At 37.6% G+C, this 15,110-nt stretch overlaps 3 protein-coding genes across 5 annotated transcripts; 1 reads left to right on the plus strand and 2 right to left on the minus strand.

Moving 5' to 3' along the window:
* Positions 1 to 4,013: 4,013 nt before the first annotated feature.
* On the minus strand, positions 4,014 to 7,851 carry rad1 (RAD1 homolog (S. pombe)). Of its 3 annotated transcripts, none has more exons than XM_066680724.1 (6): positions 7,779 to 7,851; positions 6,950 to 7,159; positions 6,758 to 6,866; positions 5,741 to 5,999; positions 5,049 to 5,147; positions 4,014 to 4,808 (listed from the first exon to the last, which is right to left on the minus strand). In XM_066680724.1, exons 2-6 carry the CDS (start codon positions 7,142 to 7,144, stop codon positions 4,631 to 4,633), a joined length of 840 nt encoding a protein of 279 aa, XP_066536821.1. In that variant the 5' UTR covers positions 7,145 to 7,159; positions 7,779 to 7,851; the 3' UTR covers positions 4,014 to 4,630. The 3 variants fall into 3 exon arrangements, with proteins under 3 accessions (XP_066536821.1, XP_066536804.1, XP_066536813.1); XM_066680707.1 differs by lacking the exon at positions 7,779 to 7,851 and adding an exon at positions 7,692 to 7,766; XM_066680716.1 differs by having other exon boundaries at positions 4,019 to 4,808; positions 7,650 to 7,786.
* A 674-nt stretch (positions 7,852 to 8,525) lies between these two features.
* Positions 8,526 to 11,226, plus strand: ift20 (intraflagellar transport 20 homolog (Chlamydomonas)). The gene is made up of 5 exons (XM_066680488.1): positions 8,526 to 8,625; positions 9,820 to 9,962; positions 10,116 to 10,201; positions 10,278 to 10,381; positions 10,530 to 11,226. Exons 2-5 carry the CDS (start codon positions 9,836 to 9,838, stop codon positions 10,609 to 10,611), a joined length of 399 nt encoding a protein of 132 aa, XP_066536585.1. The 5' UTR covers positions 8,526 to 8,625; positions 9,820 to 9,835; the 3' UTR covers positions 10,612 to 11,226.
* Positions 11,227 to 11,256: 30 nt separating this feature from the next.
* On the minus strand, positions 11,257 to 13,426 carry tmem97 (transmembrane protein 97). The gene is made up of 3 exons (XM_066680475.1): positions 13,210 to 13,426; positions 11,834 to 11,978; positions 11,257 to 11,750 (listed from the first exon to the last, which is right to left on the minus strand). Exons 1-3 carry the CDS (start codon positions 13,321 to 13,323, stop codon positions 11,476 to 11,478), a joined length of 534 nt encoding a protein of 177 aa, XP_066536572.1. The 5' UTR covers positions 13,324 to 13,426; the 3' UTR covers positions 11,257 to 11,475.
* Between the last annotated feature and the right edge of the window lie 1,684 nt (positions 13,427 to 15,110).

Below are 15,110 nucleotides of genomic sequence, written 5' to 3' on the forward strand. Positions count from 1 at the left end.
GAGGGGCAGTACTGATGGGGGTTGACGGCTCTGACAGACTGTTGTCAACTCCAGCTGTTGCCTTTGTGACCTCCTGTGACCCCCACAGTGCGATTAACAATAGCTTATTTTCACAGGGACCCTAACACAATGTAGAGGAATGTCAAGCTTATGAATGTGGGGTTTTCCAAACCAGAGGGTCTTCCAGCTGACTGAGTTAGATTAATCCTGTGTGGCTAAATAAAATAAATAATAATAAAAATATACATTTGGAAACAACAGAAACAAACACCTTTCAAACTACTGTCCATCAATGATCTCCCACTTTACAGAACTTGTAAAATATCTGCTCATTCAATGTTTTGTTCAAAAATTAAATGCACAAATGAATGCATCCCTGTCTGCAACTACTATTCTAGGAAGAGCACACACTAGTTGCTAGAACACTGTTCAACCATAACATTATGACCACCTCCTTGGATTCACTCTCTGTCTCTAGACATGCCCACCTTGTTGGTCCGTCTTGTAGAGACAGTAGTTCAGTGGTCACTAGACACTACCCACAAGATGCTGTTGGCTGGTTATTTTTGGTTAGTGGGATTTGAGAGGTTTATAAACTCAAGCACTGCTATGTCTGATCAACTTAGACCAACTCAACACACAAACACACCATCAACATGTCAGTGTCAGCGCAGCACAGATAATGACCCACCACCAAATCATTCCTGTCCTGTGGTGGTTCTGTGGGTTTCCTGACCATTAAAGAACAGGAATGTACAGTAAGGCGGTCAGGGAGAAACAAGGAGATGGTCACAGTGTTTTGGCTGATTGATGATTTGTAGGAGTTCCTGGATAATTTTGGATACATTGTGACCTACAAGCCTTAAAAAGTTTTAGCTAAGACTATACATTCACTTCATATGCATTCATTCAGTTCCGTTAAAATGAAACAAAAGAAAGCTCACATGTTAAGTTTTGATAGTCTTCATTTGCAGCTATAAAACTAGCTCCGGGTGTTCTGCTCACTTTGAGCTAATATTCATTATCTGTAACCGCTTATCCAGTTCAGGGTCACGGTGGGTCCAGAGCCTACCTGGAATCATTGGGCGCAAGGCGGGAATACACCCTGGAGGGGGTGCCAGTCCTTCACAGGGCAACACACACATTCACATCTATGGGAACCTTTGAGTTGCCAATCCACCTACGAATGTGTGTTTTTGGACTGTGGGAGGAAACCGGAGCACCCGGAGGAAACCCACGCCGACACAGGGAGAACACACCAAACTCCTCACAGACAGTCACCCGGAGCGGGAATTGAACCCACAACCTCCAGGTCCCTGGAGCTGTGTAACCACAACACTACCTGCTGCACCACTGTGCCGCCCTTGAGTTAATATGCTCTACAAATTTAATCTCAGGTTTAGCTTACAAAGTTAATTAAGTAGCGCAGCATGTAGCTTGTGGTCAGTCTGACAACTGATAGTAGACAGGCTTGAGGTTAACTGAGTTAATGCAAGTGGCTCAGCATGCAGGGGTCCACAGGTGTTTTGTTTACTAAAACAATAAAGAATCTAGTGCATGACCTGTCACATGTAATGAACATAGCAGTGTTATTTAGAATGAGCTGTCAGAGTGGTGGGGAGAAATCAGCTGCAAGTTATATATAAAGTGACATGGTTACATTTAAAGCCCAGCAATACCTCTGAAAGCTAGGAAGCTATTACACAAAAAATTACTTTATTTATTGTACTATTATTATTATTATTATTTTTATAATTTCTTTTATTTCAGTGTCTTACTCTTTGATTATGAAAATGGGCAGGAAGCTGCATGCAGGAAGTTAGACAAAACTGATTTTTTTATTTTAATTTACCACTATTTACCATGGTCACTATTTTGTAAGACACATGTAGACTCACTGGTCACTTATGTAGTAAATAAAATGGCTTTATGTGCCTCATAGGTACTGAGAACACAGGCCCCTATAACAACGATTCTAAAGACATCTATCTCTACACCTTACCATTTCACATCAAACAATTGAATGCTTTTCCTTATATCCCAATAATCCAAAAAGATTGCTTTAGCAGAATTTGTGAAAACATAAGTGGAATTCCCTTCTAAATGATATTGAATCTATATGTGCAAAGTGAAGGAACTTCAGTTTCCAGAACACCTGCTATGCTTGTCACTTTCTAGAGAAGAGATTTCAATCTCTTTTGTATAATCTCATGCACCTTCTCATAGAGGCCTGATGACTCACTGTCTCTGGTGACACAGGGAAGAAAGGCGTGCCTCTCTTAGCTCCCTTGGGCTCTCTTGTTGCTAATTGTTGGACTGTCACAACAATTAGGTCACTGCCTAGTGTGTGTTTACAAAACCCAGCAGGACGTCTGTGCCAGGGTGTGAACCTGATATCCCCTGACTCACCGGTGGGTCAAAATATTGGGCAGCAGTGGCCAACACAACATCTCAACTTCTTCACTACGGAGCTCGTGTTTGGGGGATACAAAGCAATGCCATCTCCCTTACATCACTCTGCTTTGAGAGGTGATGCTGCACCTGGATCAAGTTTCTTGTCCTTATCCAGCGCTACAGCAGATCTCAATCTGAACTATTTTTTTAGTCTCTCTTTCTGAACTGGCATTTTTTGACTGTATATTACTATTTAGTGCATTAGGTTATTTGTATTTTTGTCAACCTTTTTCTCACATTTTTAAAATTTCATTTATTTGTTTCTTAGTGGTGCCTATTACACATAAGGCCCATTTCTGCATTTCCATGCTGTCTGTTTAAATGGCAGTTTGTAATACTTGGTGTGGTCTTGTGTATATGGCATCACAAAAACAAACAAACAAGTAAAACAGTTTTTTAATATTTTTAGAAATGTTATTTTAAATCAGACTGTAAATTCATGACACCAGACAAGAATTTATCCCTTCAAAGTAGCCCCTGAGTACTGAAAGTCTTAAATGAGAAATGAAAATTTTAAAAGTTAATTTTTTTTATTAACCAAATTAACCACATTTTGTATCTGTTATAAGACCCATTTCTTGTATTTGGCAAGAAGAATAAGAATTTTGCCCTTCTGTGTACTCTTAACTGATAACACTATATATAAACACCGTCTTTTCCTGATTTAAGGACTAGTCTGCTGTAGTCTATATTATCAGAACTCCTCTGCCCGGAAACAAGATCGCTTGTGGTGACACGCGATTGGTCGACTGGACTTATCTGAAGACCGTTTTCTCCGCTGAAATCACGCCCAGCTACGCTGTGATTGGCCCGAAACATACTGCGCCCTGCCCTAAGATTGGCTCATTGTTCAGAACCGGCTTGTAATTTCTTCAAATGTATCGCTGCAATTGCACGTTGTAATATTATATACTTAAACTGTAACTTTTTTTTTCACACAAGTATCAGCTTCTAAAGTGTTTTTAAAAAAAAGATAAAAAAAAAAAGTTCAGAAACGATAATAAAAGCTGAGTTTTAAATTGTTCCTGTAAAAATCCAGTTTTTACATTTATTTTAACAAAATAGCATAAAAAAAGGGAATATAAATAAATAATAGAACATTATAATAAAAACACTGAGAAACAACATGTGCTAACTTAAAACTGAAACACAAAATAGGTGTAATCAAAGTAGTCATAATCACCGTAGTCCCTAAAGTTAAATACACTCTGTAAATGAAAGTGCATTGGCCTGAGACACCAGTGTCGTACCCTTTAAGCGTTTTAACAGGCACATTAAGACCATAAAACTTTCAATGCAGCTCTAAACAAGACACGTGGAGTTCTTTCAAAATATAATATTTAATTAATTATTTGAATAAACCATCAATGCACAATAAAAAGTTAAACATTTGTATGATAAAGTGAATGATTGTAACAGGCCACACGAGGGCAGGAGACATAGGATGCCTCATGTCGTGTGGCGCTGTGTTGCTGCCCTCTGCTGGTTAGAGAGAGTCTTGTGTTTCTTTACATTAACATTCTCTGTTTCAAATGCAGGACGCATTTATATTTCCGTGCTCTTCACAATTAAGTGATGCGTTGACCTTGATATGTTCTACGCAGGGAAACAAATTTAGCCAGAATGCCTTACTGGGTTTCAAAGAACAGTAGAGGAGAACTTTCATCGATGTTTTTTCAGTGCTATGAGGAAACCTAATACAGTTCACTTGTCACTAAGGCTCTGTGTAATGGAGAATCTAAAAACATATTGTTAGGTGGAATGGCTGTGAGAAATACACCACAGATGTTGTATAAGTAACTGGGTGAGTGTGTGGTGTCCTGTGATGGACTGGCCCCGTACAGGGTGTGTTCCAGGTAGACTGCTGACACCCTGTGACCCTAATCAGGATGAAGACATTACAGAAGATGAACAAATGAATGATTTCACAAACCTATCTGGACTGAAAGATATTGAAATAACAAAATAATTGTTTTAAGCAACTGATTTTATTTTAACAGTCTATTAGACAGCAATGTACAGACATTTAAATTTATTAGTGTGGAGTTAGAAAAATATAATTTACAAGATTCTGAAGCATATTGTACAGCAACCTATACAACCTGTCTAATGTTTACTCCATTTCACAGGTAGATTAAAAAAATAATAATAAAAGGGCCTTGTTATGATCAAAGATCTATTCTTCATCAACCTCTTCGTCTGGACAACAGTAATACTCAACAAAACAGATCTGTCCATCATCATTCCGGACAAGGTACTGTAAGGAGAGGAAACCTCGACTGTCTGTTCTCACTGACACCTTACACGACAGAGTCAAGGCTTTGGTGGAGGGTTTTAATAGGGTCATCTTGTACCTGCATGAATACCAGCAGAAGATGGAAAATGCTTAAAATGCTGTAGGAGGCTCTAGGGGACATTATGTTTAATTTCATCCAGAGAGCCACATATGAACTGTGCAATTTATGTATAAACAACATAAAAAAAATTATGATCTAGAAGAGTGAGACACACTGACATTTAAACCCCCACTGATATGCAATCACAAGGTCAAAAGGCAATAACACTTAGGTTTTTCTGAGATTTAATGATCATACCTATTGGTTTGTGTCTTTGTACACTGGAACAACTCCATCATGTCAGAATCTTTGGGATAGTCATAATGGGCATTTCCTGAATTTCCAAATGTGGACAATCTGGAATAAACAGATGATAAGGACTTTTATTATTCATTTTATTATTAGCAGCACTCTAAGTTTGGAAACTTAAGTAAAGTTGTAGAGATAAACCTTCCATATAATATCCAAAACATTCATTTATTGATTCATTTTCTGCAACCATTTCTTCATTTCCAAGGATTTGATAGGTCCAGAGCCTACCCAATTCACATCTTAGACATGGTGCCAGTCCATCACAGGGCATCACACACTCACATTTACGAACACTTTTGAACAGCCTATCCGCTTTCCTTACACCTGGACTGTGTGAGGAAACCAAAGCCCCCGGAGGAAACTCATGCAGACACAGTGAGAATGCACCAAGCTCCTCACAGACTGTGACCTGAGGCAGGGGCTAAACCTCAGACACCTGGAGCTGTGTGACAGCGACACTACATTACTAACTTCACCAAAAAAAACAGAAACGAATCCTTGAAATGAGTAATACATTTGAATATCTTGGTCATATGGATTTATTTTAAAATGAAATGGTAACTGAAATTAAGTAAACTGGACCTCAAAATCTACATGATCCCTGCCCTATTTTAACATTATACCTGTTATTTGCTTACCTGAAAAAGGGCTGATCAGGTGACATTGTTAACTGCAGGATCTCACTGGTCATGTCCAGTTCCGAGAAGGCCTCTTTCAGGCTGTCAGACTGCAGAATGACCTTGTTGGTGACATTAGTGCTGCAGAAATCAAAATCAATTGGCTCCTCTGGTTCCTGTGTGTTAATCTTGCAAACTGTGACCACTCCTCCCTCCTCCAGGAACAGGGTTAGAGGATAGCCATAACCATTGTAACACATCCTCAAGGCTGTGCTCACTCCTTAATGGTAAAATAAGAGGCTTATTGAACCAATACACAGAAGTCTATAACTCAAAAGTCAATATTTGTTTTCAGTAAAAATACAGTGTATTACAGTCAGTAATGTACTAAACTCCACAAGCACAGGAGAAGCATTGAAACAGCTGATCATTAATTATTATGATGGAATACCAACACTAAGGCACTAGGGCTGGGCAATTATTTAAAAATTAATTGATATCGACATTATCTTGTCTATAACGACAAGCCTGTTATGTCCTCACTGTGTGTACATGTACAGTCCCTTTAAAACCACACTACCAAGCTGTAGTCACATGATTCTGCCCCTATCTGTCACATGGACACATCCTAAACACAGAGGCTGACCAAGCAACTTGAGCAGCTAGTACCAAAGAAAACGCAGCGTTTGTGGTGTGGATGTGCTGTGTTTGACTATAATTTATACGACACTGAACAAAAGTAGTCAAATGTAAATGCTGGAAAAAAAACAGTTTTAGCAAAAAAAAAAAAAAAAAAAAAAACAGGACAATCACACACCAAATATAAACAGTGCTTAGAAAACAAGACGGGAACAAGCTCCCAGCAACATTAGAAAAAAATATCCCAGCTTTAACACTGGAGCATATTTACAGTACACACCTTGCCACTGAACTGAGTGTCAAAAATACAAAAATAAAATAATCCTTCATTAACCATAATCATGGTAAAATATACAATTAATCGTGATATTGATTTGCGCTCATATCACCCAGCACTACCTGGCACTGTACTGCCTCCAAAGATGGTGAGACAATCCAGAAGCACAGTGAGATTAACCTGAAACCCAATGACGTCCTCTTTCAAGGTGAATTCTTGAAATATGTCCGCCTGAAGAAAGAAAAAAAAGATTGAGACATTTAAGTACACTGACCACTTATTACTTATTCGGAGTTGACGGAATTGACACCAACCTGAATAAATGCATTTGCTTGAAGACATTTAGAATCTTCTACAGTAACCTTTAACCCATTCTGGGTTGCATTGAATATTGCGTGGTCTTTGAAAGATATCGCTTTCAGAATGTTGGAGAGGTTCCTCACATTATCCAAACTAGCCACCAAGATATATTCATCATTCCCTGACTGGGACTGGGTTGATAAAGGCATCTTTTTAACCAACACCTGCAATGACAATTACCCTGAGTAAAAAAATATATCTTAGCATTGTTATCAATAAAAAGCATATTTATGTTCCTGAGACGTTATGTAATTATATAAAATATAATACATTTATTTTGTGAGCTTAAAAACTGCTTAACACTGGCTCCAGGTTTTAAAGCCTGTGGGAACCCATTTAGAAATTTTGTGTTTTTTATATAATTCTAAGATTGGAGGGTATGTGAAACGTTCAGCAAAGTTTAAATAAAAAACACAAAACAGAAATATGATAAATACGTGTTACACTAAAGGGCAAATCATGTTAACACATGACGATTATTCTTTGTTATTTAATTAATAAATAAGTATTTGTTACAGAATACCTGCATATTTTCAGGGAACTTTTAAAAAGTAATTCATAAAGGCATAGCCACACGTTTAGTAGCCGCCAATATAAACAGAATTGTTCCTGTTACTAACGCCTATGTCTTTATAGTTGGGCTATAACACTTACCTATGGTAATTAAAGTTAAAAGTTAGATATTCCACTACATACAGAATACATTAATTGCTGCTACAGTGAAACTCTTGAAAAAAGAGCGGTGTTTTTCACTCGTTTTCTTCGCCGTTCTCTCTACGTCACCTCAGGAGGGTCCCTCTACAGCTCCGGAATAACGCATCAAAACACCAGCCATTTCACAATAAGAGTCCTCACACTATTATGTACTGTTATGGTGTGTATTTGAATATTTGAGTGGAGCACAGCTTGAGTATTTTCTGTATAATACTTTGAACACCATGCGCCACCCACCAACCAAGAACAAATAATCTACTACAGCACCACCTATCTCTTACAGCGCCATCCATCTCCTACAACACCACTCATGTACCACAGCACACATCTGCTGTATCACCGCCCATGTACTAAGCTACAGTACCCACTGTCTACTACAGGAGTAATGGACACAATCTGAATATCCTCTATAGACAGAAAATATAATGTGTGCATAGGAACAGTTTGTTGGGAATTTATAACAATTTTCCAAATTTATACAGAGTACTTTGATATAGTTATGATTCAAACCACAGTTTTAATAGAAACATAATAATAATAATGTTAACCCGCTTTAAATGCATTCAAAATGAGAACATTTATAATTTAACAACTACAAATGACAATAACGTACAAAAATATTATCCATGAATTAAAAATATAACTAGTTGACCACCATTACTTTGTTAAAGGCTGTTTGACTATTTGAGTATGTGTTGATAGTTTTGAGAATATTTGAGCATTTTGGTTGAGTGCAACTGGTTTTGAGTATTTTGACGGTGTTGAATTGTGAATATTGTGGTGGAGTGCTCCGCCGGTCTCCGTGGCAGCGGCGGAGACTCATTGTTCAGAGGCGGAGCTTCATCATCTGGAGTCAGCCTGTAAAATACACAACCACAGCTAACTTCACTCAGCAGAGAAAATAAAAACTCTGTCGGTAAGATATTTACACATCCATCAGGTTACATTAAGCACTAACGCTTATTGAAGAGAACCTGTGTGTTGTTTGGAGGATGTAGGGTTTCTCATGTCAAGAATCATGTCATTGTTAGGAGTTAGCGTTTTAGCTTCTGTGTCGTTAGCGAATAGACCACTAGCCCGGCTCTTACTTGTAGCCGGTTGTTTTTTTTAGTGAACTAAATTAATGTAAGCGAACATGTCGTTATACGAGTAGATACACAGAAGGTAAACAAATACCAGAACCGTATGTTTTACTAATAAACTGCAGTTTACTACGGTGCTAAGCGGTTATATTACTAGTACCACTAGTTGATCAACCATATGGCGTCGAACCGCCGTCTGTTCCGCTGTGATTTAGTCAGTTCAGTACAGCTCACAGACATTTACAAAGTCCACGGGAAAACATCGGACTTTTTTTTATGTGACTGAGGTCTACAAAACTGTTAAAGGTTCTTTGTCAGCTCCTTTTTGACAAGTTCAGTTTTAAAAGGAATTCCACAGCTTTGAGCACAATTTAGTCGTTGTAGATGTGAAAAAAGGCTTTCAGAATTATCTGCAAATGGTTTACTGTAGAGAAACGTACAGACAGTGATGGAAGTGTACCGTATATAAATAATATATATGATAATTTTTTTTACTGTTCAATTTTCTATTTATTTTTTGCCTTACAACACCACACCCTACATATTATACATTTTCAGAGAATTTAAGGATTTAAGACATCTTGTTCCTAACACCACCACCACTATAATCATTCATTCATTCATTGTCTGTAACCGCTTATCCAGTTCAGGGTCACGGTGGGTCCAGAGCCTACCTGGAATCATTGGTCGCAAGGCAGGAATACACCCTGGAGGGGGCGCCAGTCATTCACAGGGCAACACACACACACTCATTCACTCACACCTACGGACATTTTTGAGTTGCCAATCCACCTGCAACATGTGTTTTTGGACTGTGGGAGGAAACCGGAGCACCCGGAGGAAACCCACGTGGACACGGGGAGAACACACCAACTCCTCACAGTCACCTGGAGCGGGAATTGAACCCTATCGACTGCGACACTACCTGCTGCGCAACCGTGCCGCCCACCACTATAAACAAATCTGTTATTTTCCCTAGAAATGTATGACGCTTTCTTTAATCCCGTTTTGTCTCTCGCTCCAACCAGTGACTAGCCCCTGGTCATGGCTAAAGAGCCACTGTCAGAAGCTGGACTTCACTTTGATGAACTAAACAAGTTACGAATTCTTGAACCTGATGTAGGTCAGAAGACCACAGAGCTCAAAGAGGAATGCAGAGACTTTGTTGACAGTAAGTCAACCTATATTTTGTAGGTTACAAATTATTTCAGAACAGAACATTTAATTACATGTATTAAATGCTGTTTAAAGAGTTTCATATTTACACAACAGCCTGTGAACTAAAACTACTTTAATATTTAATATTTAACTTTTTTGACAATAGAAATCAGCCAGTTTCAGAAGATTGTTGGTGGACTCATTGAAATGGTGGATGAATTGGCCAGGGAAGCAGAAAAAGAGAAAATGAAGGTGTGTGCCTACTTTAAAAATGTTTAAATTAACTGTCACACAGCTAGACAGGTATGATATATAGATCATTTTACAGGCCATAGGAGCTAGAAATTTGCTGAAATCTGTTGCGAAACAACGAGAGGCTCAGCAGCAACAACTTCAGGCTCTGATAGCGGAGAAGAAAATGCAGCTGGAAAGGTATCCCCATGTTTGTGTCATGCCTTTTGCTAGTTTGCATCCAATCCAGACCAAATCCAAAAGCAACCATAATTGTATATTTTATACTTGTTTGTTATTGTTGACAAAAAAAAATGTGTCCCTAAAGTATCCTGTTTTTGTTTGGCAGGTATCGGATTGAATATGAAGCTCTCTCCAAAGTTGAGGCAGAGCAGAATGAATTCATTGACCAGTTTATACTGCAAAAATGAGTGTCTTTATTCTGTTAAGTGGACAGAAAATATGATGCTGTGCATCTGTCTTGCATTGACTTCCTAATAAGAATTGGGATTCATAGGTCATTTAATTCACTACATGGAATTAACTGTTGTTTTTCATACTTCTACCTGCTCCTCCCATTTTAACAAGTTGAGTGCTTTATCACGGCCATATCCAGGGATCATAAATGTAATATATCTGTACCACCATAAATCATAAATTCAAATGAAAACTATTTATATTGAAAGAAAGATATTTATACTATTTATATAAGGTGGATTCTGTAAATTGGATTTAATACTTTTGCTACGATGAAATTGAATACAGTATCTGCATGTTACTGTAAATAATTACATCTTAATACTTGTGTTATTACTGTACATTTAGTTATAGCAGATTTCTGTGTATTTCATTTTCCATTTGTTAAACCCCCTTTTAATTTGTTCTTGGGACCACAAAATAGAGGTGCATTAGACTTTAAGGACATTATCTAACCAGACAGTGCATTCATGTATTATTGTTTACAGTATAACCTTAAAGGTTATCAGTGGACCTTTACAATTTGACAAGCACCATTTAAAGTTGATATGCATTTGAATAAAACTATTTTGCTTATGAAGATGACCATCTATCATTTACTAAACAGCAACACGGTGTGCAGAAGAAAATTATTTGGCAAAGTAATCTTTTATTCAAGTAAAATAATTCACAGGGAATGAGTGGCATTGTGCCTAATCAACATCACCAATCCAAAAGAGTGGTGAAACTGATTTGTATGAGATGAGTACAAATTAATCCAAAAACAAAAAACAGATGTGTAGGAATAATTGTAAACTCAACAACCAGAAAGCCTACATCTACCTCAGCTTCTTAGCTTTGGATGAACCTTTCCCACTTGAAGGTGAAGAGCTGTATGTGGAGCTATAAAGCATGGTGAGCAGTAGTGTGATGGGAATGATTAAATATGGAGCGTAAATGGACACAAGAGTCAGGCGTTCCTTAAATGTTTGAGGGCCTGGGTAAGGTGCCACTGGAAAATTATGAAAAAGGATGTGGGCAAAAATTGGAATCAGAGAAGTGGCCACATGTGTAGAGTACACAATTGCTGGAGTTCGGATCCATCTGCAGTTGCCTGCAAGAAATAAAAGTTTTAACCTTTGACATCTTAATCAAGGCTGCATAATAACAATGAACTGTTATTCACGTTGCACTGACCTTTTAGGAAAGCATAGGTTGCGATGGGAAAGAACGGTAACTGGATAAGAGCTTCACAGAAAACAAAAGATTTGAACCAAAATGGTGGGTCCAACACCATGGGATCTTTGAAATCAGCAGCATACCAGTGCAACACGTCTTTCAGCTGCAATGCAAAGGATTGTTAGGATATAATAACGAAGACTTCCAGGGAAACTCCATTGATTTACAAAAATCTGTATTATTCAGTGGAATAATTCAGCGTCGTTTGATATTAAGTTGTAGTGAAATTAAAAGTATGGAAGCAAATTTGTCTCATCAGACTTTGAAATAATACCACCTTTGAATTCGTAGCACTGAAAATATGCATCTGAATTTTGTTGCTTGTGAATTTAAGTCTTCAGATTTCCACCTCTGAATATTTTGCTTCGCAATTATGAATCTGAATATAACTGCTCTTGAATTGAACCCGTGAATTTTCAAGAACACGGTTTCACTATTATTCAAGGTTAATAAATTCAGATACACATCCGGGACACCAAGGATGAGCAATAGATTCATTAGGATTTTCTCGTTCACCTTAAATGCTGCACTAGCTTCATTCTGTCGCCGCTAGGTGGCGAAATACCAACACAACCTTCACACCGTGGAAAAACTACACGTTTAGCTTCATTCCGCGGATATTATCTCTTTATTTTCAAAGTGTCTCAAAAATCTGAAAGACTCACTGAAGACACAATATAAGACTATTGATATCCTGAAGATGAAGAATTTTTACTGTGGATCTTTTGTCATGGCTCTGTGAACATGCTAAATATGTGGAAACTTTAATTCAAAAGCATCAAAATTCAGATGCATAATTTCAGTGTAAAAAATTTAGTGCTACAAAGAAAAAAAAGGTGGTAATATTTCAAAGTCTGATGAGACATATTTACTTCCATATAAAAGGCTAAGTGTGTGGTGGTGATAAACCAGGGGTCTTGATGTCTGTTACAGCCTCAACGTATTTTGAATACTATGGAAAACCTCTAAAAAGTGTCTCTATATATTGATGATTGGGGAAAATCGACTAGTGTTTTGCCTCAGAACGCAGTTTGTGCCTCTCCACCAAGAGAAAATGAACACGATTTAGGCTAATCATTACCCCAGAGAACTCAGTTCTCAGTCATCGTATCTAGGATTGTCACTCACTAACTTTCTGTGAAGGAGGTCTTTAGAGGCTTCAGAGATGTGGTTCTCACCTCCACCGCTGTGAAAAACCAACTGACTATAACTTTCTCTAAAATAGTTCACTGCACACGTAACCACACTGAATGACTTCATATAGGCAAACACTTTACAAGTCGGTGAAGTTCCCCTTTAACGGCTCTGTCGAAACGGCGTCTGTGAGAACTTACTGCTTGAGGATAAATATCTTCAGGCAGCAGTGCTTGAAGATCAAGGAAGAGAGTGATGGGAATGTGCGTCGCGAAGTAGATGAAAAATATGATTTCTAGGGTACGAAGAAACATGTTTAAAGCGGTGTTAACTGAAAACTAACCGACTCTCTTCGGGCCCGTCCTCAGAGCTAACGTTAACGGTAGAGGGAAACTCTGGGAATGGCACCAAGGCAACGTCCAATAGCGCGTGGAAATATCTCGTCCTATTGGCTGTTTGTGCCTGGGTTGATCAGAAAAGGGGTGGGGCGAAAGGTGCGTTGCTGACGTCAGTTGAGCAGAGTGAAGTTTTTGGCCTTTGTTTAGCAGGAGCATAAGGCAAGGTCAGAGCAGAGATAACACAAAGAGTATGGCAATCCGTTTTTAGTGTTAAATCTTGTGACAGGATTTACATTACAGATACAAGCGATTCATTTTTGACTAGACATAATTCTAAAATATTTCTAATTATATTTGACTATGCGAAATAACAATTTAAGATATCTTTAATTACATGTTGACTAGTGCAAATAACGTAAAAATTCCCACAGAGTTAAATGGAAGCTCCAATTCAAGATCCCTGAAATTAATTATTGACCCTTAAATTTTCATTTCAGATTCTACAAATAATTACGACTAATCAGAAAGTAAATTAACATATCTTGACATTTGTTCTGACTAGTCATATTTCTAATTAAAGATATCTAAAATACATTTTAAACTAAATTGTAGATATGTGAAATTCTAGATATCTTCAATGAAAGTAATGACTAGTCAAGACTAAGTTAGAGATATCCTAAATTATATTTGTAAATAGTCAGAATTCCTTTTAAGATATCTTCAAATAAATTACAGATATCTTGAAATTATTCCCCTTTTGTATTTCTGATAAATGATAATTTGGACTAGTCAAAACCTAGCTGGCTTACATAGCACAATGTCGCGTCATGTAAAGTTGCCAGGACTGCATATTATAGGGGACTTTTTTTTTACAATTTCAGTAAAGTCACTTACAAATATTAGTAGTCGTGGGTTGCATTCTTAGCTTGTTTCTAAAGTGTAGTTGCCTTTTTTTGGGCTTTCCCAAAACTAACCACTTTTTTGGGGGGCTGGTTAAGGCTAAATCTTCCAGTCTCTTCCTCAGTGTTATATTATTTCTGTATTTCTCCCAGGCCCTGACATTTAAATAAACTTATGAACATTTCTCACTGATGGAGCATCAGCTGTTTTTTTTTCTATGATTAGTTTTGCTGTGTGTGGGGAAGGATAGGAGGCAAATCACAACCTGCAAACAATATTTGTAAGCGACTTTACAGAAAAATAAGCCCAATATCGGTTACAATGAGCACACCTGGCAACCATGACAGCACGTGGGGATAAATGCAGTTCACATACAGTGAATCATCATTTTGACAAGTTGAATTTGAATTTGAGATACCTTTGACACTAATTCAGAATTTCTGACTCATCAGGTAAGGAATTCGCTGACATCATTAGAAATATCCTAAAAGACATTTTGACTACTCAGAATGTACATCACTGTTCTTACTGGTCAGATTTTAAATGCAGATATCTTAAATTGTCATTCTGATTAGTCAAAATGTAATTGTTACTAGTCAAAACTCTTGTATCTATCCAGTAGTAAAATCTATTTAATGTTAAAATGGCTTGTCATACAATGAGCACTAAGTCAGTATTATAACTCAGTTATCATCCTTTACAGCTGTGTTATCATAGTCAATCATAAATAAGTGAACATGAAAAGTGAGCTACATCTAAACATTTTTAAGGCATTAGGAGAATTTGTTCTGGAATAAAATCTTCTAAATATGTAATTTAAATGAACAGATGAATTCTTGGTGGTTTAATGGCTCACCAGATGG

Source organism: Hoplias malabaricus, chromosome 1 (genome assembly GCF_029633855.1).
Source record: "Hoplias malabaricus isolate fHopMal1 chromosome 1, fHopMal1.hap1, whole genome shotgun sequence".
Classification (NCBI taxonomy): Eukaryota; Metazoa; Chordata; class Actinopteri; order Characiformes; family Erythrinidae; genus Hoplias; species Hoplias malabaricus.

Bases quoted from the DNA above. Each gene is read 5' to 3' on its own strand.
- rad1 (XM_066680707.1), bottom strand. The intron at 5,148-5,740 runs GTAAGCAAATAA...TGTTTATTCCAG, and splicing joins CCTGATCAGCCCTTTTTCAG to ATTGTCCACATTTGGAAATT. The intron at 4,809-5,048 runs GTATGATCATTA...GTATTCATGCAG, and splicing joins ACAAAGACACAAACCAATAG to GTACAAGATGACCCTATTAA.
- ift20 (XM_066680488.1), top strand. From the start codon at position 9,836: ATGGCTAAAGAGCCACTGTCAGAAGCTGGACTTCACTTTGATGAACTA. The intron at 9,963-10,115 runs GTAAGTCAACCT...TTTTGACAATAG, and splicing joins ATGCAGAGACTTTGTTGACA to AAATCAGCCAGTTTCAGAAG. The intron at 10,202-10,277 runs GTGTGTGCCTAC...ATCATTTTACAG, and splicing joins CAGAAAAAGAGAAAATGAAG to GCCATAGGAGCTAGAAATTT.
- tmem97 (XM_066680475.1), bottom strand. From the start codon at position 13,323: ATGTTTCTTCGTACCCTAGAAATCATATTTTTCATCTACTTCGCGACG. The intron at 11,979-13,209 runs GTAAGTTCTCAC...TTTGCATTGCAG, and splicing joins AAGATATTTATCCTCAAGCA to CTGAAAGACGTGTTGCACTG. The intron at 11,751-11,833 runs GTCAGTGCAACG...TATTTCTTGCAG, and splicing joins AACCTATGCTTTCCTAAAAG to GCAACTGCAGATGGATCCGA.